The 26,760-nt window shown below is 46.1% G+C and overlaps 2 protein-coding genes across 18 annotated transcripts in view; one reads left to right on the top strand and one right to left on the bottom strand.

Moving 5' to 3' along the window:
- The window catches only part of APOB (apolipoprotein B), a 43,520-nt gene extending 24,757 nt beyond the window's left edge, over nt 1-18,763 (bottom strand). For both annotated transcript variants that reach the window (XM_039887734.1, XM_039887735.1), the window contains exons 1-18: nt 18,582-18,763; nt 18,194-18,232; nt 17,057-17,166; nt 15,419-15,564; nt 13,236-13,389; nt 12,264-12,419; nt 10,762-10,886; nt 10,048-10,127; nt 8,670-8,889; nt 7,695-7,922; nt 7,345-7,462; nt 7,090-7,236; nt 6,170-6,381; nt 5,664-5,901; nt 4,930-5,106; nt 3,375-3,566; nt 2,367-2,534; nt 1,683-1,894 (exon numbers count right to left, since the gene is read on the bottom strand). In XM_039887734.1, the coding sequence (XP_039743668.1) occupies nt 1,683-1,894; nt 2,367-2,534; nt 3,375-3,566; nt 4,930-5,106; nt 5,664-5,901; nt 6,170-6,381; nt 7,090-7,236; nt 7,345-7,462; nt 7,695-7,922; nt 8,670-8,889; nt 10,048-10,127; nt 10,762-10,886; nt 12,264-12,419; nt 13,236-13,389; nt 15,419-15,564; nt 17,057-17,166; nt 18,194-18,232; nt 18,582-18,651 (2,792 nt within the window). In that variant the 5' untranslated portion in view covers nt 18,652-18,763. The remainder of the gene's footprint in view (nt 1-1,682; nt 1,895-2,366; nt 2,535-3,374; nt 3,567-4,929; nt 5,107-5,663; nt 5,902-6,169; nt 6,382-7,089; nt 7,237-7,344; nt 7,463-7,694; nt 7,923-8,669; nt 8,890-10,047; nt 10,128-10,761; nt 10,887-12,263; nt 12,420-13,235; nt 13,390-15,418; nt 15,565-17,056; nt 17,167-18,193; nt 18,233-18,581) is intronic.
- The window catches only part of TDRD15 (tudor domain containing 15), a 635,306-nt gene continuing 627,251 nt past the window's right edge, over nt 18,706-26,760 (top strand). For 11 of the 16 annotated variants that reach the window (XR_005658332.1, XR_005658334.1, XR_005658333.1 and 8 more), the window contains exon 1: nt 18,706-19,787. Coding sequence is in view for 1 of the 16 variants with exons in the window: in XM_039887752.1 (XP_039743686.1) it covers nt 19,191-19,292; nt 19,567-19,621; nt 23,562-23,692 (288 nt within the window). In the remaining 15 variants the exon portion in view is untranslated. Of the gene's footprint in view, nt 19,788-23,561; nt 24,459-26,760 lie in introns of those variants that run through there. The other 5 variants (XM_039887752.1, XM_039887740.1, XM_039887737.1 and 2 more) reach the window with 5 other exon arrangements.

Raw genomic sequence — 26,760 nt, 5'->3', positions numbered from 1 at the left:
CTAAGACCAAGCTATGCCGGGGGGCTGAAGCCCTCAGAGCCAGCTTTGGCCCGCCTATGGGGCAGTCCACCCCTGTGGCCACTCCTGAGCATCTATGACCCGTCATGGCCTTGGTTCCCTTCTGCCTCTCTGGTCACCCCTCACTCTTCGTTGCTCGTGCCTCTTCCCCTTCGCATGTTTATATTCTCCACCTTTCTGTCCTAGACCCTCGTGTCTTATTCTACACCAATCACTGCTTGACTTCCATAACTTCTATATGCCAGTGACTCCCAAACCTATATTTGTAGCTCAGAGTGCTTTACCGAGCTCAGACCCAGGGGTCCAGTTGCCAGCTGGATATTCTAATTGGTTGTCTCGCAGGTCTTCTAATGCAATATATCCTAAATTGATCATTTTCCTCTACATCAGCCCCTCTCCCTCTCTGGTTCCTTTTTCAAAGAAGGGCACCCCCACTTCCCTTTCTGCTTTCTTTTGCCTCAACCCCCTAACTAGTCAGTCACTAAGTACTCAGGTTTCTACCCCCTAAGAATATCTAGAGTCGGCTCACCACTCTCCACACTCCAGCCCTCACCTGATGCAGGCCACTATCCCCACTCACCCATGTGTGAATGTGACAGACTCCTAACTGGTCACCCTGTCTCTAGTCATGCCTCCTGCCCACCCATTTCCCACTCTGGATTCAGAGTATTTCTTCTAAAACACCAACTCTTGTTTTATTGATGCTCCCATTTGAAACTCCTCTGCCTTCAGAAGAGCCCCCACTCCTTAAGATGGTTCCCAGCGCTGACCCTTGCCAGCCCCTCACGTCACCTCACAGTACATTCCCTGCACAATTTATCACACTGAATTTCTTGCAGTTCCTGAATCATATTACTCTTCCTTCAGGCCACTGCATGTGCTTTTCTGTTTGCCCGGGAACACCATTCCTTTCTCTTTTGTTGGATAACTCTGACACTGGCTTCGGACATCAGCTCAAGTACGACTTTCTTCAGAAAGCTTTCCCAAACTACGGCAGGCTACATGATAGAGCATTTCACGGTCCTCTAACACCTCCTCTCACTGAAGCCCCACTTTATCGTTACCGCTCGCTTCATCATATGTCCTTCCGGTACGCTGTCACCTCTAGAAGTTCAGGGATCTTGTCTCTCATTCAACATGCTTAGTATATATTAGGCAATTAAATACTATTTTTGAATCAACAAATTAATGTGCCCCAAATATAGAAACTAAGGTAAATCTGTGTTTGAGAATATCGTTGAAAATGAAGTTCTCAATATAAGGCTGCATTCTATACTCTGGAAATTAGGATTTTCATGCTTTATCTACTGAGCTAGCTATCACAGATCAGTATGATCTCTGGTAATATTCTTGAGAAAAATAGTCATTTGCCAAGGATGATTCCTCTAGAACTAGTGTTTTTATTCTCAAAACAAACAGACAACAAAAAATAGAACCTAATAACAACTAGTTAATAAGTAGGTCTTAAGTCTCCATTTAGTAAAACGTGTAAAGTTGAGAGAAAATTGTAATTATTTAGTGAATCTAGGCTCGGTTAAAAATACAGAATTCCTCTCTCTCCATCACCCAAGATCCACTGAGGTCAGAACTGTCTCAATTAGCTATCTAGCCTGGCCACGTCCAGCAGATACAGTAAACTGGTCAGATCTCACTGAAAGAATTACCTGCCGCTGAAGAGCTTGATGGGTCTGTTTGGGGCAGGAATGCTCAACTTCAGCTGCCCAGCCATTAGGGAAAGTCGTGCCTCCAGGCCTGTCTCATGGAAGAAGTTGGTGTTCATTTGGATCCCGCTCCTAGCAAAGTCTGGAATGACGACGCTCATATGTGTCACAAACTCCACAGACACAGAGGGCTTTGTCACCAGTTCTGCTTGCATCTGTAAGTCATAAGATGACCCATTCAGCTTTGTTAAATACCTTAGTTCCCTGCGGTCAGATCGACCACCCTTCCCATCCCTGGGCAAACACCTCTGGATAGCTCACACCTCAGAGACATTACAGTTATTTGTTTGGAGGAAGAATTGCCCAGCTCTCAGTTTTCCACGGCTGGAAGACACTGATACCCAGCACTAGGAAGTGCCCAAATTAACTATAAGCACAAGACAAAAGATGATTGAAATCCTTCTTTGATCAAAGAATAGCTGAGTTCTCACGTGACTGCCATGCCCCACTGGAGTGAGCGAGGTGGTGCGTCCTAGTGGAACCCTTAAGTTTTTCATCAAGCCTAATGAGGTGACTACATTGACAAGGCACTTCGTCTTGAACCGGAAACACATTTGCAGATTGCGCAAGAAACACACCTTGGAGGAAAACAGCAACCCAAGGAATCAAAGGCGAAGAGAGTCTTACTTTGGCGACTTCCATTTTCACTCCAGCATGGATTCCAGGAGCGATGACTCCAGTGGAGGACATTTGCAGTTGTAACCCAAGTCCAGTGGGGAGTTCAAAGGCATTGTCCATAAAGATGTAGTGAAGAAACAAGTCACTCTTTGAACCTTTTTTTATGACTTCTCCAATCTGTAGATCCAACGGGGGAGAATAACTAAAAGTAAGTGGGCTTTGTGCAGTACACCCTCCCACATGTCAGACAATAATTATCCTTCTTCATCCAGAAAGGAAGGGTCTAGCGTATTTTGATTAGCTGAAGAGTTTGATAAGTAAAGATGAATGATTATTAATTTCAACAAACCGGGTTATAAAACATTGCCCTGGGTAGGTAGCACATCATTTTCAACTGGTGATTCAGAAAATCTTTAAGAATATTGCTGGGCCTGAGAGCTTTAACACTTTAAGTTTCATTGCATGACATGGCTTAATTCTGCTGTTTTGGAGTATACATGTAAATGAGAGTTTACCTGAAGTACACTGTATTATGGTAAAACCAATTTTTTGAAACCAACGAGATGTTGAGGTGATATACCTATTAGTATGCATTGGTTTTTGTTTTTTTATGACATATCTAGAAAATAACTTGATATCTGTTTTCTTAAAGCCAACATTATTATTTATTAAATCCTAGGAAGTATATTTTGATATTTTTCCCTTCTTAATTAATAATAATATTAAAAAACTATAGCTCATATTCAGGTAGTTTACAATTTACCAAATATATACTTTCATAATCATTGCATCATTTCAATATTTATTAAAAGAAACCTGTAGCATGAATCGCTTAATTTCTAAATATTACCAATTCCTTGTGATCCAAGAATCTTCTTCAATAGAATTCAAGGCAAACCCACCTCTGCGAAGGAAGTATAAGCATTTTGGCTGGTTTGCATGGCCGGGACCGTAAGGGAATCTGGGAGATCTAAGAAGTGCTCGGGCTAATCTCATCACCTGTGACGGCCTACTTACCATCTGGGGGATCCCCTGTAGAATACGGGCACCATTCACGAGCAGCCTCCCCAGGACCTGCTGGTCACGAAGGCTGACAAAGCCAAGCTCCTCTCCCAAGATGCGGAGGTAGGCTCTGGCTTCTGGGAATTCTTTGGATTTCAAATCTTTGAGCAGCTTCTCAACAGTGAGCATAATTCCACTGACCATGTCCTGAGTTTTTAACAACAAAACGTCTAATGAGACGTCAGCAACGCCAAACACCCTTAGATTCCTGATGTGGGGCCTATGTGCTGCAGTTGTGACGGACTCAAACACACTCAAGGTGGGGATACAGGACAGACCCTGAATCAGGATCCCACCTCTCACTAAAAGATAGCTTCTCCGAATCAACATGAAAGAGACAGCAGTGCTTCCACACTGTCCTCGACTCGAATAATGTAAGCATAGTAAGGGCAGTCTCAGCTTCTGGGATGACAGGGTTCCCAAGGTGAGAAGATCTTCAATCCCCCCTCCCTTGCTTAGGCGCTTTCTCTTTTGGCTAGGGAAAAATGGCAGGGTTTGGGGGCAATATTAGCTGCCATGTAAATTGGTCAAAAGCTTGAAAAGCACCTAATCCTAGACAAGTTCTTCTTAGAGATAAGAAGAAGTCCACAGACTGATGCTTAGGCAACGAGAAAGAAAAGAGCGATTGGAAGATCCAAAGCAGATCAATGACCCTCAGCCTCAAGTAGGGGTAAGAAAGTTAGATGAAGGTGGTGCCGACCGTGAGCACCTAGGAGTAACGTATTGCCCTGCTTCTCAAACTAAATGTTTGTCACGTGCAAGTCACTTGGGGATCTTATTAAAATGTAAGTTCTGATTCAATAGATCCCAAGTAGGCCTAAAAACCTGCACTTCTAGCAAGCTGTGATGTGATGCCAATGACTGGACCACACTTCAGGTAGCAAAAAGTTAAAGAATGAGAAGCTCCAGATTATATAATCTATTTTATACTCCTTAAGTGGAGGCTTATGCTAGCTTCAAAGTGAATTTCGCTCTCATTAGCTAGTGCACTGATGTGAGTAAGAAACAAAGAAAGAAGTTAATAATAACTTATTTTATAATAATGAAAATATGAATTTAAAAATTATAATAGTATCTGCTCATTGAACAGTCAGTACCAGAGTCAGGCACTCTGCTTAGCATTTTACATACTTTATTTCATTGAGCCTTTAAATATCCTTGTGAGGTATGGGTTATCATTAGTACTTTGGAGATGCAGAAACAGATAGACATACCCAGGTGTGCACAGCTTGAAGGCAGGGAGGTGAGACTTCAAACTCACACCCCAGAGTTCACACCCTCAATCAATATGCTAGAGTTCCTCTACTGAGTCTGTTTCCTGGGCACAGTGAATCTCCAGGAGGCCCATAACTGCAGAGGATACTGGCTCTTACTCTCATGGGAATGGTTAATCAAAGCCATATTTGTCACTTGAGTAAGATAGTTCCTTGGTGACTTCCAGGCTTAGATAAGAATGTTTTTGCATTGAGACCCAAAGCTTTCCTTGAGAGGCTACTTAACTAAAACATACCTGCTCACGTTTATCATCTTTGGTGTAGCCAAAGTGGTCCACCAAGACCTTGGAGACATGATCAGGAACTTGACCATCAACCCAGTACAAAGCCTTGTTGACACTGTCTGGGAAAAATCCTTGCTTCCCGAAAAAAGCTTCCAATGTTGGCTCAAACCCTTTTCCTTCCACACCAAGCTGAGAAAGAAAATCGCAAGAAAACACTATCAGGTTCTTTGTTGTATGTCAGCCTCCCATTCTCTTAATGTCCACTTAATTAAACAAGTATTGGATGAATACCACAAGGCAGGAACTGAGCTTAGCACTCCACAGGAGCTGTCTTATTTAAATCTCACTAGAATCTTCAAAGGCAGAACTTATTATTTGCCTTTTTCCAGAAGAGGCAGCTATGGTTCACAGAGGATAAATAATTAAACCAAAGACTGAGAGTTGAGAGTGGCTTTGGAGTTTGAGCTGACTCTGTCCGCCTGCACAGCCCATGGCCTTCCTTTGATTTGGGGTCTCAGGGTTTCTCTGAGACATCTGTATTTCCATTCATACTAAGAAGTCATGTTTCAGATGACCCCCGGCAGGGAGGCGAGGGAGGCAGAAAGAGGCAGCCCTCCAAGAGATGTACGGAGCTGTCTGATGATGCTTGGCCCTCCCTGGCTGGCTCGTGGCTCCCTTGGCTTTCTACGTATAGTGTAGAACAGGATGGTCTAGAAAACACAAGACTCTTCTTCAGTCACACATACCTCGAAGATGTCAGCTGAAGCCAAACCAAAGACAGTGAGGGTCGTTTTCAGCATGCTTTCTTTAGGAAGGTAATTATGTGGATCGAATATAAGATTGCCTTCAATTTTGGCTGAGACTGGGTCGAGTAGTGGCAGAGAAAGAGATTTGGAGAAATGATAGTTCCGGGAGAATCTTTTGAAGTCCATGACAGTTGGAAGTTGGGAATTTTTCAGAGCTTCTTTCACTAACATTTTCAAACTGGATGAAAAGAAGGAGTATATTTTGAGCCAACACATCTTATGTTATGCATTGCCTCTCTCACCGCACATAAATACAGGGTTCCAATTGCTATCAAACTCATGAGTTTGCCCCAGGAGTTTGGCTCAGGTCTGCTTTACTTTTGCCCAGGTGTTTGTTCCAGAACAAAGGACACTCACTCTATAAAGGGCAGAGAGTGGCCAAATCCGAATTGAGGTTTGGAATTTCAGCCCTTTGTAGCAGATGGGGAAAAATTACTCTCACTTACTTCTGGACATACAGTTCTTCTGAGTTTAAGATGTTGGCGATGTGGGAAGCCACAAAGTTCTTCACTTGCGCATTCTGTTCCCATGGGAGAAGTTGGGTGATTTTGCTAACATCTGACTGGGAAGGGTCCCTCATCAGCATGAGATAGGCTGCCAGTCGCTTGTCTCCTGGAGAAGCGTCATCGAGGAAAGTCTGAAGAAGGACTTCCCGGACCTGGAACCAGAAGAAGAAACTGTTATCACTGTCCTTTGTTCGGCACACAGAACAAGTCTGGCAAACACTGGCATGATCTGCAAGCAGTTTGTTATGTGTAAGTCGAATTTCTCTCTAATAACTCTTCAAACGCTGGTACTGAATCTTCTTGCCAGTCTTCCCCAGAGCAACCAGCTCAAGGAAGTGTTCTCAGAAGACTCCTATCACGCGCATGTCAAATTCAGTTTCATTAAAATACACAACGTACAGCCAAGTTAAGACTTGCTGGAGACCTGCCACTAACTGAAAATAAAGTTGTTTTAACATAAATTAGTTCAATATGAGGGTAAAGGAGGGGAAAGATAGTGAGAGTTTGGAGCTAATGAATGAGGTTGTGTCCAAAGATACTGAGTCGTCGCCAGCTAGGGCAGGGGCCAGTTGGCTATCCTAGTTTGGGGAGATTCGGGAAAATCGGGCATGTTTTCCCAAAACAGTGAGAGTGGTGGTCAATCTGGCGGGAGGCAGCACGTAGCATGCCGGAGTGGCGGCAAGGTCAAGCATTCCTCTCATGTCTATATACTGTGAGGCAGTCAAGTCAGTAGGACTGTTGAAATTTGCAATTAGAAAGCAGTAGAATAAGGTCCTTGGAATGACAAGATTTAGAATCTCATTCCAAATCCTTGTCAAACTGAATAATTTTCACCTTCAGACCTCCTCTGCGGACCTTACCTCATCTTGAATTTCCATTTTCCGCAAGGCTTGGATGGCAGCCTTCTGAATCAGCAGTGATGGCTCTGTACTTTTGATACATTTTAGGACTGATGACGTGAGTCTTGGGGTCAGCTGCTCCATGGTTCCACCAATATTTCCAATGACCTGCATCGGAAAGCAACGAGAGGGAATCAGGGTGCAGAAGGAGAAGGAGCGGGTACCCAGGAAAAGTGCTTCTGAAACGATGTGTATTATAGAAAAGACGGAAAGTACCCTCAGAATCAGGTAGGTGTGATCTTCGTTCCCAGTGCAGTCATCGCGAATCTGCTCCGACAGGTAATCAGCGATGTCCAGCAGGTCTTGGGTCACCGCAGGGTCTGTCCTATGATAGCTGCAGAACGAGCATTAGGACTACTCAGGATGCATAGCTAGGTTTATCTTAAAATCCAAACTTGTGTTTGCCGATTTATTTCAAGCCATTACTGACTTAAAAAAAAAAAAGCCGGTAGGAAAACAAAAGAGTAAGCATCAAACTTTGAAAGTAGAGGGCAGAGTACAATCTCAGTGTGGAGATGTGGGGGGTCTCCCTCAGCGTCTATGAGGAGAACCGGTGTAAAACTCACTTGTTGACCACGTGACTCAGAGCATATAAAGTGGCCCGGCTCTGCTGCTCCTTCGCTGTGTCGAAGATGTCCCGCAGCCTCTGGGCAGAGGGTCCTGGGAGCAGGGCCACCAGGTAGGTTACGGCGTCTATCAGAAGGGGGTGGGCTTTCTCCTTCTTCAGCCACTGGAGGATGGGAGCGTAACACTGGGGCTGTCCGCACTGCATCAGGGCTTGAAGAGTGACGGGGCTGAGGAGGAAAGGGCCAGGAAAGTCACAGAGATCGCCTTCGCGGCCGCCGAAACACCCTTGGCCCTCGGCGTGCCCTCTGCCAGGAGTGCCCTCACCGCCCTTATTCACCACCCGAATCCAGCTCAGACTCCAACCAGGAAGCCTTCCCTCCGAGCATTAACCACTGGAGGGCGCCATGGAGGCAAGTCTGAAAAGGGACCCTCTGGACTCTCACCCAGAGAGCACTGTCATCACTGTCCCTTGGTCGGAACCCAGAACATGCCACATAAACACTGGCATGGTCTCATTTCAGTCCTGTTTCTTTTCCAACCTTCACAGCACTGAGAGCCAGTGCCTTGAAGTCCAGAGAAATCACAGTATTATTTTGTTTGCCTGAGCTCTCTCTCCACTACTAGCCTATTGTCTTCCCAAAGGTACAAAGGTCTTTTTGTCTCAAACCTTTCCAGGGTAACGGAACGAGGAATTAGAAGATACCCATCAAAGTATGGGAAATATTTCCCTCCTCTTTTAACACACAAACACATATCTCCCTTGGATGCAACATATATATGTGTGTGTTGCCCATGGACCACTAGGCACCTGAGCTGGTATCTCTCTAACCAGCAAACATGAACTGATCGCCTAAACTGACTAACAGTCTTGATATTTCAATGGTCCCTAAGATTCTCTGTTTGGCCAAGGTTTCGGCCAGTTACCATAGGTTTATAATCCACGAAAAACTGAGGCGCAACTATTAAATAAATACCTGGACACCCCGAACAGCTTTGGCAAGAGGGCTGAGACTGCTTCATCGCTGAGGCCTCGCAGCTCGGACACCAGCTTACTGAAGAGGTTCGCTCTCTTGGCGTTCTGCTCAGAGATGTGTAGGCTCTGCAGCTCTCGGAGGGTTTTCATGGCGGCCTCGGCCTGCCCCGGGGGTGACGCGGCTTTGGTGCTCTCAAAGGCGAGACCCACCTCCCTGGTACCTGGAAGGAGGAAAGTGTCAAAGGAATTTCTGCTTTCCCTTTATGTTTCAACCATATCTTGGTCTATTGGAAACTGGGAATCAGTGGGATATCAGCAAAGGGGAAAAGAAAACTCTCCTGTACTTGATGCCCATTATGTATCTGGCTCTGTGCGAGGTATTTGACTTCAGCGTTTTCACTGACTCATCACACTATCCCTGTGGGTTAGTAGAATGCCTCGACTTCAAGATAGGGAGCTAAGACCCAGACTGGAGCAACTCACCTTGCCCAGGACCTCTCTGGGTGTAAGAGGCAGAGCCGGAATTGAATCCAGGCTTGTCTGAATCTGTTATCGACTACCTCTTTGCCCAAAAGAACCGGCATGGAGGTGCTGCTGCTGATATGGCTGCAGCTGAGGCTCGCCCATCATTTCTTCCAGTTGAATCTCACAGCAGTTTGTGGGGGAGGGGAAGACTCTTTTGTGTCTCCTCCATGACCCTGTCCGATCTATGCTAGGGAAGGGGGTAAATTCAGCATGGACGTGTGGCATAATGGAAAGAATCTTGACTTAGATTAGACCTAGGGGCTCATTTTGTACCACCTCTAATATACCATGACCCTACGTGTCATTTTCCCCTCTGTAGAATAAACCTCTCTACGTGTCATTTTCCCCTCTGTAGAATAAGTTTAAAAGCATACATGGTTACCACTTGACATCACAGGTTGCTGACAACAGTGAGGTAATGCATAAGACAGACTTAAATCCAAGGCAAATGCAGGGCTAGGGTAGAGATGGAGATTGCTACGGTCCCTTCCAGCTCTAAAGACCAATTCATGACCCTGAAGGCTCGCTCCTACTTGTCCCAGGCCTCAGGCCTTACCACAAGGTGTATGAGGTTGTCAGACCCACCAGAAGTAGACTTAGGAGGTCAGTTTCCTACTTACAAAAACCTAGGTAGCTTTGGGAAACTTCTCCCTTTCTCGTGTCCCATTGTCATTTGGCATTTGGACGTGATCACGCTTTCTCGCTAGAGTAGCCCACCGCCAGAATAGCAGAGCCCACTTAAGTCATCAGTCAGCAGGTGTTTCACAGGGCCCAGCAAGGAGCTAAGCCTTGACGCGTGACATATCTTGGGCAGATCTCCTGGCCCTGGCAACCCCGTGGGTATGAAGTCTTACCTTCATCAAAGAGGCGACTGTTGAAATTACGTGTCTCTTCAAGTTTCAAAGTCTGCGTAATCTGTGCCATCATTCCATTCCTGATAACAAAGGAAGCACAGCAGGTAACAAAGGATGGCAAGCACTCCAGGCTTTCCATGGTGAATGTTTCCCTGTGTCCGCTTTTACCCAAATCCTGACCTTTAAACCATGGTTAACGGTCATCCTGAGCCCCTGATGAACAGCACCCACCTCCTCCTGGTCATCCTATCTGTCCTTGCATCAAAGGACATATGCACCTTCTACCTTCAACCAGTTTGGAGTGCCCACACGGTAGGAATGAACTCTGTGCCTCGAAATTCCTACGGCAGTTACTCAATAAATTTAAGATGACAATTTTCAAAATGGATTTGGATATACAGCTCTCCAGTCCAAATTCCAAATCCTCCACAAAGCCCTTTGAACCAGGGCAGCCTGCAATGATCCTGGCTTTTCCCGATTTATAACCCTTAAAGTCTGGGTCTCAGATATCTTTTGTTGGTCTCAAATTGTTTTGCATGCCTGAGATATCCTGACAAATCACCTGTTAGCTTGGAAAGCGGGGCAGGTATGGCCTCTGCTTTGTAGCTCTTCACAGTCCCCTCACAGGCACAGGCTAGCCTGGATCAGGGGTCCCGAGAAGCATGCAGCTCAGATCCCATAAATGATGAATCAGGGGTGTAGCATGTGACCTACTTGTGGGAGAAAGGCAGGAAACGGTGTTGTTCCTTGCAGATGGCTTCTGAGACATGCTTCTTCTTGGGATCCAGGGTGTACCGGCAGGACTGGCTGCTGCTGATCAGAGTTGACAAGGGGCGGTTCTGTGAACGAGGTGGAAAAGCATTTCGATCAGTTAGTTCCTGGGGCTTGAACCTGAGATTTCTGCCATAGGCATTTACCTTCAAGGAAGAAGGGGAGGAGGGGTATGGGAATTCCGTAACACTAGACAGACTCGGTTACAGAAGAGAACTTGGTGTTTGACATTCAGATATGGAGATGTGACAACTTGGCATACCCAAAGCTGAGTCTAGCTATAGGCTCTTCTTATTCCGTCCCAATGGACATCTCATCCTGCACAAAGCAGATATCGCGTGGTATCCTACACATACGCACCCCCCCGCACATTGACTCTGCACACACTGCACCTCCCTATGTTTCTTCTGCCTAGAAGCCCAGCCTTATGTCTCTCTTCCATTTAAACATCCTTTGTATCTTTTAGTCTCATGCTTCACATCCTCTGTGAAACTTTGCATTTAGACTCACTGATGCTCACCTATCATTTCTTCTAACTGGATCTATTAAGCTGCTTTGCCCAGTGAGCTACGTGAATACTGCTTTCTCCTTCGTGGTCAGGCCGAGGACTGCTTGTCTGCCCTGCTCAGGTTATCACTTTATCTGGCATTGTCCCTCCCTCAGTGCTGCCCAGAATGGAGCTGAGCACACAGCAGCTGCTTGGAAAAAACACAAAGACCAGTGCACTGGACTCTATATGGCCCTGGTGGTCACCAGACTCCCTGTTTTTGGGCTCAAGGACAATGACCAGGAACACTGCCAGGCATGACATGATTGCTCAAGTCCCTCATGTTTACTGAGATAAGCTGTGGTTCACGGCCCTGAAGGTATCACAAGGCATTAGGTGAGCTCAGGTAATATGGTGCCCTGTGACCCCAGGTGAGGGTGAGCAGAGAAGTTTAGCCCTGAGGGGCGGCCTGGGCAGGACGCAGAGGGGCCAGACACTAGTCAGGGTCGTACATGGGATGGAAAGAGGACTCCGGAATGCTTTCGGTCATGTCACTTCATGGGAATGAGGGAGAGGGTTGCAGAACACAGGTCTTGGGAGTTTCTTGGAGGCTAAAGGCTTAGATCTAGGGACATGCGTCTCTTGCACAGGAAGAAGCAGGCGACTGTGCTCCCCTCCATCGAGCCCCGGAGCCTTCTCAGGGATGGGCCGTCATTACTCTCAAGTGATGGCGGCAGGTTCAGTGCCCGTGGCAGAGCAACAGCAGGAAGGGCAGAGCTCCGGACTGGGAGTCGGAACCTGACTCCTTTCCCGTCGGGTCTTCAGTTTCCCAGGGTTGGTCTGTGTGAAGAGGCTGGGCAGGTTCTTCTCTGCGATCCCTCCTGGCTCAACGTTCCAGAATTTTAATAACAAAGAGGATGCTGCTTAGTGTGACTAGCAAGGCTGCTGTGAAACTTACCAAGCCTCTGATCAGAGCGAGGGGGCTAACTCCTGTGCTCGCGGGCCGGAAGTGATCGCAGTCCTTCAGGTTTCTTTCGATGGATACTTCTGTTGCCACGCTGCCTTTCCTTGTTCTTACACTAAAGTTACTGGAACAGTTTCCATACACAGTATCCTACGAGAGCAGAAGATACAACAGGTGCATTAAACGTGGGGAAACATCCTTAGGTGCTCTGGGAGAGCCTGGGAAAGGGGTCTGGGAGAAAGGGCAGGAGCCACGTGGATTTGGAAGGACTTCCCCTCCACCCTGAGGACAGAATGTGGGCCTTGCCGGCGCCTGGGCTGCCAGAGGAGGGGTGAGCTCCAGTGAAGGGTGGTTCCTGACTGAGCTCAGCACGCCGGCCGGGCCTCCTAGGACCCAGGCGACTCTGACCTTGTACTCGGTGCTCTCAGAGCATTTCCCTGCTGCTCATTTACAGCATGTATTTCAATCTGCCTCGTGTGATGTATGTCTCAGTTCATCCCCCAGATCCCGAGAACGCCCCGAGGCACGGCCTCTGCAGGATGCGTGTGGTATACTACACAGCCTGGACCATTGCAGGGGCTCAAAAATGGTCGTGGGACTCAAGCGAATTGAGTTCTCTCAGATCTAAACCTGAATTTCTTAAAAGAGGGCGGCAAGGGGCTCAATTACTTTCCGTGTTTAAAATACATGTGGGCCATACTGTGTTATGCCTTGTGGGAACAGAACAAAACCATGCAAAGGAGTAGGGTGCTCAGAGATCTCCAGAAACTGCTTTAAAATCAGATCCAACCTGCTCAGGATGATCTGTCAGTGAGCCCTGAGGACAGTGGGGAGCCTTGGCTGCGTGTGTCACTGGAGTGTCACACCAATGCAGGGCTCCCGTGTACCCGGCCATGCAGCTAAGTCAGTGGTCCACTTCACGGAGACAGCGGCTCGGACCGCGCTATCAGCTTTCTAAATTCTCACCAGAAACAGCACTCGCTGGGCGTCTTCCGTTTCTGGAGGAACCAGCAGGGCAGAGATGATGCCCCTTTTGACGTTCAGAGTGTGGTCAGGCTCCTCCGGCTCCGGGTGAAGCAAAATGGGTCCCCCGTCAGGAACCGCCAGCCGGAGCTCGTGCCTGCCCCAGGGAGAGAGAGACAGTGCTCATGGGAGTGTTGCTTCTCCGTTCCAGGCCTGTTGGACAGACGCTGGGTGGCTCTGCAACCTGCTTTTTACTTATTGTTTTTCTTTTTACATCTTTTATTAATATATCTATGCACATACATTTTCAAAACAAAGCATACAAGTATGTGTGTGTGTTCGGCACCCTTTAATTCTTTTCCTTTGTCGCTGGGTCACATGTCCCCTCCCTCTCTGCTGCAATACTCTCTCCACGGAACTACCTACTGGGGTTTCCATGTATTTCCACACTCAGACGATCCTATGTGTGCGGGTGTAAAAAATCTAAAGATTTTTGTCGTTGCTGGTTTTACACAAATGGCATTGCATTACACACACTTTTCTTATTCTCGCTTTTCTCAACTATACACCACAAAAATTCTCCTGAGTCATTTGGTGGCGCTCTAACAGATTCTTTCTGAAAAGCTCCAAAACACTGAATTCCGTTTACCTATAATTTATACAGACATTCCTCTATTTAATGGCATTCACTTTCTCTCTTTCCGGATTTCTTTTTCTTTCGGCCCCATGAACGACACTGAAATAAATATCTTTATGCCTACATCTTCACACATTGCTGCTTTTCTTTTCATGGGCTAGAGTCCCAAAGTTTGAAATTGCTGTGCCAAAGGCTATAGTATTTTTAATTATAATAGATATTGACTAATGGCTCTCATTTCTAGCAGCAATGAGAGTACACTTTCCCCTTGTAGACCTGCCAGCAACAGGTGTTATAGCTGTTTTAAATTTTTGCAGTCCTATGGGTGTAAGGTGATAAATATCTTGCTACATTAATTGCATTTCCTGACTGCTAGTGAATTTGAGCTGCTTTTCATACATTTATTGGATACTCACTCTTTGATATGGTCTCAGGCCATGTCTGAAGCCTGGGTCAACTTTGATCTTAGGGACCTTCCTTTGGGAGCTTTCTTTTGGGGGTTTCGAAGGGCCTGGCTGCACCTGCTCTAGTTAAGTCATAAGGAAGAAAAAGAGGCCAAGCACGTATCCCATGGCTCTGTACTCTCTTGGAAAGTTCCAGACACTGTGATGCAGACTTGGAAAGCCTTGAGGTGGACGAGAGCTGGAGTCCCTGTGGTTTGGAGGAGGTTAAGGACCAAAAAAGTTGCTACTACTCGCTCCATTCTGCCACTGTACCCCACTCCCTCATACACATCTAAGTCCCAGACAAAATCAGGTGTATCGGCGAGAGACAGGAGCGTCGAGCTTACTCTGCTGAGAAAGGACTGGCTTCCGGGTCTAAGGTTCAACAAATCAAATGAGTTTCCAAAGCTACCACATGCACAAATCTATGACGGCCTATGTTTACACGCTCTTGGGACATGACGAACTGTGACTCAGAGACGAGGCGGGAATGACGTTCAAAATATTTAGCAACTGGTACAATATGGATACTGATCAGTCAGCAGGGAAGCCACCTGTCAACCATGAGACCGGCCTGGTCAGCGTGCGCTGGCAGAATGCTGGCCTGTGAGAAGGGGTTCAGCCCTGGGCTTTCCCTGGACTCTCTGAGGCCGGGCCTTGCCCCCTAACCCACCCCTTGCTAACCAGGACTCTGCACTCCTGAGTGCCAGCCACGGCAAGGAGTCCTGCTGGGGCACTCCCTGAAGACCAGGGGGCACCCACTCTTGCTTCATTCTTTAAACAAGAATTCATGTGTTTAAAGAAACTCTCAGCTTTATTGTCCTCCAGAGTTGAAAGCAGATCTTTTAGAAACACACTGCAATGGTAATGAGAGGAGCATCCCCTGGGAGGGCACATAATGCTTCCCTCCTTTTGATTGCTGTGCAAACAGTAAGCGGTTCCTCAATCAATGGTGAATGAAGAATCCAAATACTTATACTCATGCACGTGTCTAATATGAACACATACGTTCAGACCTCAGTGGACACACACACACCCATACACCTGCGTGACATGTCCAGCGACACCCAAAGCTCAGAAATTACATGCACCAGCCCGTGCCTTACTTGGACATGGCTGCGGCAAACTCCTCAGAGTTCGCGGTCTTCTTCATCAAGGGCTTGCCCTTGGGGTTGAAGCCATTCACCTCTTTCAGTGTGCACTGGCTCGTCTTCAGGATGAAGCTGCAGCGTTGGGGGACCTCCAGCTCGACCTGAGAACACAGGGCAGCAGCATATTAAAACTCTCCATCCAGAACTTGAGGCACCCGGCCTGCCCCCATGGCCAGGGGCTTGCTCTCCATCAGGGCGCCAGGTAAAATGCTGTTGGACAGATGACGTTTGCTCTGCAACACCACCTGTGTCCACAACAGGCCTCGTGAGTTCTCCACGAGTCAACCTCTACTTGGTCCTATTTTTTTTTTTATCTCTTTAAAGTTTCTTAAGTCTCAAGTTTCTTAAGCTTGTTTTTATACATGTAAAGGGGGATGCCTTTTTATTGGTTCTAAATCTACACACTTTAGTGATGAAGAGGTACCACTTGTTAGAAGAAACAGCTTAGGAGTGAGAGTTTAAGAAGAAAAACAGGAAGCAGGAAGAGGGCTGTCATTTGTTTCAACAGCAAATGTTTCCTTAAGGTCACCGCAAAAAAAATCCAAATAACCCAAACCGTTTGTGTCTATGAGGGAGCATTCAAACCTTTGCATAGAGCTGGAGTTTAAACAGATCCCTAGTTGTTATCCAGAACTGTTCAAAGAACTTTCTGCAATGATGGAAAGAGTCTATATTTGCACTATCTAATATGGGAGCCACTAGCCATGGGTGGCTATTGGGCACTTGAAACGTGGCTAGTATGACTAAGAAATGGAATTTTCACTTTTATTCAATTTAAATAGCCTCATGTGGCCTCACGTGACCACACAGACGATGGGGCCCTAGAAGGGAGAGGGTAGATTCTCGGCCTGATTTCCCCACAAGAACCCCATTCGTGACCCTTAGATCTGTTCCATAGGAACATGACCATGAAAACAACCAGTGTCAATAAGAAAAATTTTATTTGAAAACAAACTACATGTTTCCATTTTTCTTTTTTTCCCATTTGTTTTTACTAACCGATGCTATTTGACTTAGATGATAAAAACTGCATTCTTTAGTGGTGGACAGAGGAGAGGGTGGTTGGGGGGCTGGGAGAATGGGGTGAAAGGTTAAAGAAGTACAAATTAGTAGTTGATAAATGGTCACAGGGATGGGGAGCACCACATTGGGAATGCAATTAGCATTAGTATGATGGCCAAGTGGAGGGCCAGGGGAGGGAGGGAGCCATGGAGAGGATCGTTTTATGAACTGTATGGATGTCTAACCAATGTACTGTATACTTTAAACTAATTAACATAAATAATTTAAAAAAACAAAACAATTGCATTCCAGAATTCTTTCCTGAGAGCCCACCTCCCTTGGCTCACCCACTGGACTTCTCTCATCATATTAAATCTACTGTCTGGCAGTGCCGATATTCTAGATCACATATTCCAATTATATCCTGAAAGATGATGAGAAAATAAATCTGCTTGGCAAAATTGTCTGTGGCAGATGACTCTTTAGCAAAGTATCTTCCTAACACCTTGAGATTGCAACTGTCCTGGCATGAGTTGGGTGTGTTCAGCCGTGGTCTCCAGGCCCTCCGGGGGCCCTCATCTCCCCTCATACCTTGCAGTTGATCCTGATGATGCTCCTCGAGTCAGTCCTGGGGACTCCACTGGAACTCTCAGCCTCATAGTTGTATATGTACTTCCTGAGGGGCTTGAATCGATTTGCGTCTTGTAAAATGAGAAATAAGTCAGCCACATTAAAACAAACAAAGAAACAAAAACTCAAGGATAGTCAGTTTTAGGCAGGGAGAGGCAGTGGCATAGATAATAAAAATAGTTATTAAACTCGATTTATTTTTAACCGACTTTGTATTATACTTCATTATCCTTTATGGATTTAAATTCTCCACTGTTTTGCTAAAGCTAATGTTTAAATTAGCTGGCATTCCTTAAATATATCACCTGAGGTACAAAGAGGTGAGTGTCAAGTAATGGGGCTCAGAAAGTCTGTAGGAGAGACTGGAAAATTAAGAGTTGACAGCATAAAGCAGGTATCTCTAATGCCTTTTCAGCTTGAAAATACCATAATTCTGGGTCTCTTTTTTGGTTCTACAAAATACCTGAGGCAAAGTTCATTAAGTGTTAGGGGTATCTGGCTGACTTAGAAACCCCCCAAAAGGAAAATCTGGAAGCCTCCACTGTACTCGAGTCTAATTTTCTGAACATTGAGAAAAAGAACCCTTGGGTCATGAGCCCCGCTACAGTAATGCCAAATGTCCACGAGATGGCAGTGCTGCCACACCAGAGGCCAGCCTCCGCTCAGGAAAACACAGGGTACCAAATGGCAAGGCCGTCTCCTTTGACCCCTAGGGGTCAGGTAAATACAAAGGGGCGGCGGCCTGGATTTCCTCTCAAAGGTTAAAGTCACCATTTCCTCACCCTCATGTGCTTTGAATCAATGATTAGCCACTGGTAAACAGGATGATGAGGTCTCCTTCAAGTGTCCGTGGGCCAATAGACTGACATTCCTTTCCCCACCCTACCCCTTGGCCTAGCTTCTGGAACAGAGCAGAAGGGCAGACAGAAGAGAGTGGAGACCCCCTTGGGGGTGGGCAGAGGCCAAGGAACTGATTTCTTGGAGCTCAGCGCAATGCACACCAATCACAGCACCACAGCACGCGGAGGGGCAGATGAGTGGGTGGGTACGGGGTGGGGTAGGAGGTCGGGACTCTTGCCCACTGGGGAAATGCCTTACATTGACAGGTCGGGCTGACATCTTCCAGCACTTCGTCTTCTATAAGAGAAGGAGAAAGACAACCGTGGGTTTTTCCCGTCTTCTGGACGGGTCCCAGGGTCTGACGCGGAGGGCCACTGCATGCTTAGGACTTTCATCTTTTAGGAGGAAGCAAGTTCTGGAGAACCCGCTCCCCCCCCAGCGTCCCGCCCCACCCCCATCATCCCATCCAGAAGCTGGAGGAGCCACCAGGCTGGCCTTGTCCCCCAGACTGTGACTGCCCTCGGTCATCCTCGGCCCAAGCCGCCACAGCCACCCCTCCTGCCTCTGGCTCCTGTCCCCTCTGGCCTGATTCTTGGACGCTCTTCCGGCGCCGCACCCCGGGCGGGTTGGGGGCCCCCTCACTCACGCGCCCGGGCGCTGGGGGCAAGCAGCAGTAGCAGCGCGGGCAGCAGCAGCGCAGGCCCCGGCGCGCCCATGGCCGACCTGGCCGGCTCTCTCCCCGCGCCTCGCGGGCTGGGCCTCTCCTCACGCCGCTCGCTGGCTCCACGCGCGGGCACCCACAGGCAGGCGCCCCGCACCCAGATGAGAATGCGCGTCCCGCGCCCGCGCCCTATTTATAGGAGGCCGCCCGCCCAGGGTCACAGCCGCCTGGCTTAGCCACGCCGAGCGAATTGCAAAAGGTCCAAAGGGCAGCGTCCCGGGCCTGTTTGCTTTTCCTCAGCGGGATCTTCTCTGAGGGGTCTCGGCTGGGACCCAGCCAGGGCCACGCCCGGCCTCTCCTCTGGCCAGGCCGGTCCCCCAGAGGGCCTCGGAGGGTGGGGTTAGCGGGCTCGGCGCCGGAGAAGCCCGCCCTGACCCAGCAGTGCCTTCAGGAGTTGACCAGGCACCGGGGACAAAATCTACCCCTGCTCCCTGCTCCGACATTGTAGGTATTTGGGGACCCAGTCCTTCACAGCGTCTTGGTGGAGACATTTTCCTCTCAGCTCTTTTCTGTTTTGGTGGACTTTGGATTAGCATGTGCACCCCCAATCCTGATCAGTGCCTGTGGCTGAGGTTACCTGCTTTGGATTCAGCCCATCAGGTGGGATCGGAGAGAAATGGGAAGGAGAAAGGACTGGTAAGCAAGTGACCCGAAGTCACCCCTGAGGGACAATAATGAGGTTACAGTCACAGTTACAGAACCCCAGTGAAATGGGGCCTCTGGAGAAGACCACTCTGCCCCGCCCCCCTTGGGCAGGGTCTTCTTGGGAAATTGGGCACAGGAGGCTTTCTTCTAGTGAATCAGATGCTGAGTTTTCTCCAGGGATGAGGAGGCCAGTGAGGAAGCAGAGTCGTGGACCGGATGTGCCGCCTTCCCCCTAAGCATCCGGGCGCCTCCCCTTCTGTTCCAGGTGCTGACCATTTCCCACCTGAGACGGACCTCAGGTGCCCTTCTTCCCTTCAGCGGTAAGAAATCAGGCCAGGTATAGGTAGCTCGGCAATACCAGTGTGACTGACTCTGAAGCAACTGTAAAGGGTGCTTGGTTGGATGCACGACTGTCTGAGACTGGATATGTCCGCAAGACGCCTCCAGTCTGGTTGAGGAGACAGGAAACTGCATTGAGCACCGAAGGTAGGCTGTAAGGGGCTAAACTGTGTGGGGTGTAACTCCCAGAGGGGTGCAAGGGGAGGGGTGGGGGGGAGGGGGTCAGCAGCAATGAGTAATGAATACTTGAAGCACTGTTTCAGAGTCAGTATTTGTTGTTACAATTTGTTACTTATGAGCTACATTCAGATATATATCTGGATGGAACAAACTCTTGTGAAGTGGTTTTAAATCATCTGATGGCAAGACCGATGGTTCCAGAAGGGTCATATTCTGAAACAGTAACAGTGTGTGAAGACCCGTGTCCCCTCGGAAGACTCTGGCGGCGATGTTTGCCTTGTTCTGGGCACTTGGGCCTCCACGCTGCTCATTCATGCATGGTATCGTCCTTAGCCTTGACCTCCCTATGGGCAGCTAAACTGCCATCAGCGGTCAGTCGCTTTGCGTCCGTCGTATATTAATATTGTTAAAGGTGAATATTACAAAGGTCTCAACCCAAGGCTGGCCAAACCTACACCACTGTGAAGGGTCTGGAAAATGTAATTACCCTGAAACCCCGTTTCTCTGAGCATTTGCTTTGAACTATTTTACGTGGGCTGACTTTTCACAGGAGGAGCTGCTGCTGTATTGCAGGAAATGGCCCTGCTCCCATGCATATTCACTTTAAGGAGAATGGGTGGAAATACTGAGTTACAAAGCAAGCAGACAGAGATGGCTCACTTCAGTCACCACGCACGAGGCCTGACAGGCACAGGCTTTCTGTGTTGGATGACAGATGAAGTCAGTGTCCTGTAGTCAGCATCAGTTAAGAATATCATTTGTATAGCTGGGGAATCAAAAATGAAATCTGATTATGTGGATGCAGGGAAAACTCGTAGGATGTTTGGATGTCCCTGGGTCGACTGTCATCATCTCTAAAGGAGGACGCGTACGACTGGGGTCAGCTTCTCTCCCTTTCCCTGCTCGCCTCTGGAAAGTCCCTCCTGTGCTGGGTTTCAGCCAGCAGCAGTGCCCTTGACAGCGTCACCGCAGAACACATGTCAAATTATTGGCTTGAGCACACACACAAAAATACTGTAAGGATGAATGCATAGATTTTCCTTAAATTACAAAACCCACTTACATCTTGTTCAAGAGCTATTTGAGAATATAGTATTGCGTGAGACCATGACATGTAATGGATGTAAAGTCTTACATCCCTTCCCTTCCAGTAGGACATTTCTCAGTTCCCACGTTTCAAGTTTCAAGAGTATCGACCACTTTTCACAGAGACATCAAATAGAATCTGGAGTCAGGAAATCTCATATAAGTTGCTCACTGCACAGAGAAAATGCTGGTCCAGAGAAGTCAAGCAAAGCAGTGTGAGCGTTAGACTCAAGAAGCCCAGGAATTGAGTCATAGCTGGGTTTCTTGTGACGTTTGAAACCTCGGGCGAGTAACTTCACCATCCTAGTCCTCTGTTTAGTCATCCTTAGGATGGGATTAAAAATATCTACGTTCCTCATAGGAATTTTTGTGGGAAGTTAATAAAACAATTATGTAAATAATTGAATTGATAGCATGATGGCTAGCAAAAGACAATACATGGCAGCTGTTGTCATTATGTGTTAGAGTGGAAGTGTATTTCTAGGGTACCCACTGAGCTAGCTAACCGCAACGTATGTGAAAACAAGGGTTAAAAACAAAAATCGGGAATTAGGGCTGAGGAAAGGGAGCAGAAGTAAAACAGGGCCTCCAGGAGGCCTGTGAAGAGCTGTGACTGAGCATCCATGTGTCTCTGATGATCCCCGACATTTCTGGGTATTTGAAATCACTGTTCCCTCTGGGAGAAAGGAGGCCTTCCTACAGCAAGTAGACAGACTAGCGGCTCTAGCAGAGACAGACACATCCTGGTGTCTCAAAGATAATCTCAGCGAGTAGCTATGACTTATCAGGTCATGAATGCAAAGTCCCATGGGTGAACCATCAGTCCGAGTAATCACAGGGGACCCATTAGAAAGCCAGCTGACTAGTGGAATTTCCAGGAATTAGATAATGAGGAATCTACCAATTATGGCTTCTAGAAGTGAAACTGTGAACTCCGTTTATCTGCAGGTGATCAGAAGGGTCTTGGTCAAGTTCAGGGAACTACAGAAGCTACTAAAGGCCCTTCAGAAGCCCAATGTTCTAGATTCAGTGTAGTTCACATATTGAAATAGGTGTTCAGAACATAATTTGGTGGAAACAAATGAATGAATCCATGCCATTCATTATATCCTATTGCTACCAGAATATTTATGTAGAGTGACCATGATGCTAAATAATTCTTTCAGTGACATAAAATAAGGAGATGTATAATTTGATACAATTTGTTTCCAGCTATGCTGTTCAAAAAATTCATTTGGCAAATAGAAACCAATACTGACAATGATTAATTAGTCTATCTCTTTTCTGCCTATGACAACATTATAATTGCAAATGATGCCCAGAAGCTAGAAAGTAAACTTCAAGAATTGTAGATGGAACTATGCCTAGTGTGGTCTGAACATGCTAATGAGACATGCGTGCGCGCGCGCGCGCGCGCGCACACACACACACACACACACACACACACACAGTGTCAAAGGAAAAATAGTGCATTTAGGTGAATGGTACAGGTGGAAGATGGTGGAATGGGCCTTGTCAACGAAATGGAGATGGATGATTAAACTCCTGTGAGGAAGAAAAAAGAAACTTTCCTACTCTGTCATCCAAGAGGTAAGGTCAGAGTGTTGAACAGCGGTTCTTACTGAGGGAAAGACGTCCGAAGTCAGCACTGTCTAACGTGCGGTGAAGCTCTGTGCATCGCTTCCTGGGCTGTTCATCCATCCACCCTTCCGGGCAGCTCCAGCCTCACCTGCTTCGGGGAGCTTTTCTCTGGGTCCAGACCAGTTAGGACCACATGGCTCCCGACCCTGATAGCCTATCAGCCAGTTTCTGTACAGAGTAACCCATCTTGAAGGACCTTCATACGAACCTTCTATTGTTGTCCCAAGCTTGTATTTTTCTCTAGTAATATGATTTGGTTTTTCACTTGTTTACGTGTTACCTCGCCAACCAGAGAGAGAAGCTTGGAGGGCAAGCAAGAACTGGGTGAAGTTTTCACCTTTGCATCCCTCTCCCCTCTCTCTCTCACGAACACCTCACACTAGGCTAAGGAGTGAATACCGTGATTACAATGTGAGATGGTCCTTGCCAGGCAGTTTTTTCTCATACACGCTGCTGCATATGTCTATATCTTACTTTAGAATTTATGGTGAATTCGAATCTGTGTGAGAGAGAAGCAGGGTCTGTAGACTCAGATCATGGGACAGTCTCTCAGACTTTTGAGTGTCAGTTCCTCATCTGCGTGATGAGCAGACAGGACTAGGTGACCTCTTGGGCCCACTGCCGTTCTGAATACTTTGATTCAATGAAGACTTTGCAATTAAAAACATGCATAAATTATATGGGGCTCAAACCTCATGGCAGTTAGGGGCTGGGGATTCATAATCATTAAGCTGGATGGATTTTCTGGGAGGCCACCTACCTCCCCAAAGACTTGTTACACTCACACTGCCTAAGAAACAGAATGCTTCACCCATTTAAAACAGATTTCCAAATAAGGAGAGGGCACGCCCCCCTCGGGGTGCTGGGGAACTCTCAGGAAGTTCTTCCTCATGTCTAGCTTTAATCTTCAGCCTTGCCTTGACCTCAAATAAGGTTTCTTTAGCTTTTTCTTTGAAAGACTTTTGCTTTGAAAGGCTTTTTCTGTCAGTTGCTCTTTGCTCATTTGTTTTTTAGGTTTTCTTTATATTCTCACAGGACTAAGAACCAGAAAGCATTACCTTGGAAAGGCTGAGACCTGCACTCATGATAAACAGATGGCTGGCTGGATAAGCAAGCCTCACCGTTCCCACACAATGGACCACTGAGAGACTGACTCTAGACATTATTCTCATTTTGTAATTGGAGAAACTGAGGTCTTGACAGCCTGAGGGTTTTTTGTTTGCTTGTTTGTCTTTCCCACGGAAACAAAAGGAAATAGTGCAAGAACTTGGTTCTCCTCGTTTATAATCTAGAAATAGTCACTCTACTCTAATTACACAATATCTATGTTGATGATGTATAATTACTTGGAGATTGTTTTATGAAGATGAATCTTTGATAGTGTATTTCTTTGCAATCTACTAGTCATTAAAAGTGAAAAAGTTAATTGATTTTTTATGAGTTTAGATTCAGAATAAATATTGTCATGTAATTAATTATATAGAATGACAGAAATTCAGGGTCTCCAAAGGCCCTTAAAATCATTCAATCCAACTTGTCTTCCAATATGAGTGTTCTGTCAGTTTGAGAATACCTAGACCCTAGTAGCAGGCTGCTTAACTGGTAGAATTTTGTGAAATTAGATAATGTTCTAGTTAACATAGCAATTAAGAGTCCCTAAAGGGGAAACTTTCCCAGCCTATCAGTTGACAGATGGCCAAGTGGGTTCTGTATATATATGGATAGCAGTGCTTTGTGGTTATATATCAGGTTTCTTCTATTTCTGTCCTCTACCCAGGTCACAGACCATCCATTATAGGGAAGTACCAATTTTGGGGTGAAAGTTTCTCTGACACTGTCTTTACCTATGTTTTGAAGTCAAGAACAAATAATTACCAGACAACTTGATGTCGTTTTCATCTGCACGCCCCTCTTCTGAGCATGGTGGGGTGGTGGGGGTATGGCGGCGGGGGTATGGGCAACCAGGACAGTCCCAGAACCCAGTCTGCTTTGGTCTATTACTTGATCTCCAGAGCAGAAAGAGGTAGAAACATGCCATTTAGTCAGGGGCTTTGTCTCTTTTTTTTTTTTTTAATGGTAGACTTAGCTTACTATCTAAAAATAATGGCCACCTTCAGTTGTTCAGGTCCACTTGGAAAGGGACTTTTTTTTTTTTTTTTTAAAGAGTGTTTAGTGAGATAAAATTCATATCATAAAATAAATCCGTTTAAAGTGTATAATTTAATGGTTTTTAGTATATTCTCAGAATTGTACAACTGTTACGACAATCAATTTGGGAATGCATTAACCACCTGAAAAAGAAGTCTGTACCAATTAGTCATCACTCCCTAAACTCCCATCCCCCCCAGCTTGAGGCAGCCATGAATCTATACTCTGTTTCTATAGATTTACCTATTCTGGACATTTTGTACAAATAGGATCATACAATGTGTGATCTTTTGTGATAGGCTTTTTTTCACTTCGTTAGCATAATGTTTTCCAGGGTCGTCCATGTTGTTACTTTTCCTTTTATTGCCAAACAATATTCCATTGTATAGATATCACAGTTTATCTAGTCATAAATGATGGATGTTCGTATTGTTTCCACTTAGTGGCTATTATGAATAATGCTGCTGTGAACATCTGTTTACAAACTTTTGTATGGACCTATGTTTTCATTTCTCTTGGGTATCTACCTAAGAGTGAAATTGCAGGGTCATATGGTCATTCTATGTTGAATAATTTGAGGAACATTCAGACTGTTTTCTAAAGTGGCTGCACCATTTTACATTTCCACCACCAGTGTATAAAGGTTCCAATCTCCCCATATCCTTGTCAATGCCAGTTATTATCGACCTTTTTCATGATAGCCATCCTAGTGGGTATGAAGTGGTCTCTATCTCGTTATGGTTTGGTTGGCATTTCCATGATGGCTAAGGATGCTGGGCATCTTTTTGTGTTCTTATTGGCAACTTGTCTATCTCCTTTGGAGAAATGTCTATGCAGATCCTTTGGGTTTTGAATTTTTTACTTGAGTTATTTTTTTTACCTTTTATCATTAAGTTGTAAGAATTCTTTATCTATTCCAGATACATATCTCATCAGATATAGGATTTGCAAATATTTTCTCTCATCCTGTGGGTTGTCTTTCACTTTCTTGATGGTGCCTTTTGAAGTACAAACATCTTTAATTTTGATGAAGTCCACTTTTTTGTTGTTGTCGTTACTTGTTCTTTTGGTGTTATAGCTAAGAAACATTGCCTAAAATAAGGTCAGGAACATTTATTCTTATATTTTCTTCCAGAGGTTTATATATTTAATCTTAAGTTTATGGCTATGATACATTTAGAGTTAATTTGTGTGTGTGTGTATGGAAGATTCCTTTTGAGCCTTGCTTTTAGAAATTTCTAGGTTCTGTGAACCTGTATATGGCCCTAAGTAAGCTCTCCCACCTCTCTACTAATAGGGTGTGACCTATTCCTGATGAGGGTGACATCTGTCCTCTTGCTTAATGAGCAAGATTACTCCCTTATCAGGGTGCTGCTCCTTCCTGGTGCTTTGCAACCAGTGACCAGTCACCTGGGGCTGAGAGCCACAGTCACTGAGGTGACCGGCCCTGAGCCCTTGTCTTTTCAGAAGGAGAAAAAGGAGGTATTCTTGGTCTCTGAAGCTGAAATCCCTACCTGCTTCTGGAGTCCATTGAAAAAGGGAGAATGCTGATAACCATTCTCCCTTTTTCATTCAGAAAGTATCTGGTGGTTAGAGAAATGAAGCTTTTCTGCACCCAAACCAGCTCAACACGTTTTACAAGGGAACACATGTAAAACTAGTAATAAATAAATTAAATAAATGAAGAGACATCAAACACCTTAGAATGGTTGCTTTGGGGTGAAGAGGAGAACAGGCGTTGGGAGTGAGGATGGGGAGTTCGGATGGGGGAATAAACAAACAACTAACAAAATGAGACGGGGGCTTCACAGACCAGTGATAGCTGTGCCAGATACCAAGCAGGGTGGGTTCTCATCCCTCTGCTCCTGAGTGACAACAGAATAATAGTCATGTTGTTATAATTATTTTTTAAACCTAATATTTATTAAGCAACAAAAATGTACCAATCATTGTGATAGCTAACTTTCATAAATAATTTCATTTAATAGTCAAAAGAAAAAACCTGCTAAGTAGATATTTTAACCCCTGCTCCTACAAGAAAGGAAGCCAAGACTAAATTCTATGT

Source organism: Pteropus medius, unplaced genomic scaffold (genome assembly GCF_902729225.1).
Source record: "Pteropus medius unplaced genomic scaffold, Ma_sr-lr_union100, whole genome shotgun sequence".
Classification (NCBI taxonomy): Eukaryota; Metazoa; Chordata; class Mammalia; order Chiroptera; family Pteropodidae; genus Pteropus; species Pteropus medius.
The sequence above is the reverse complement of the archived record's forward strand: the minus strand, read 5'-3'. Positions and strand labels throughout refer to the sequence as shown.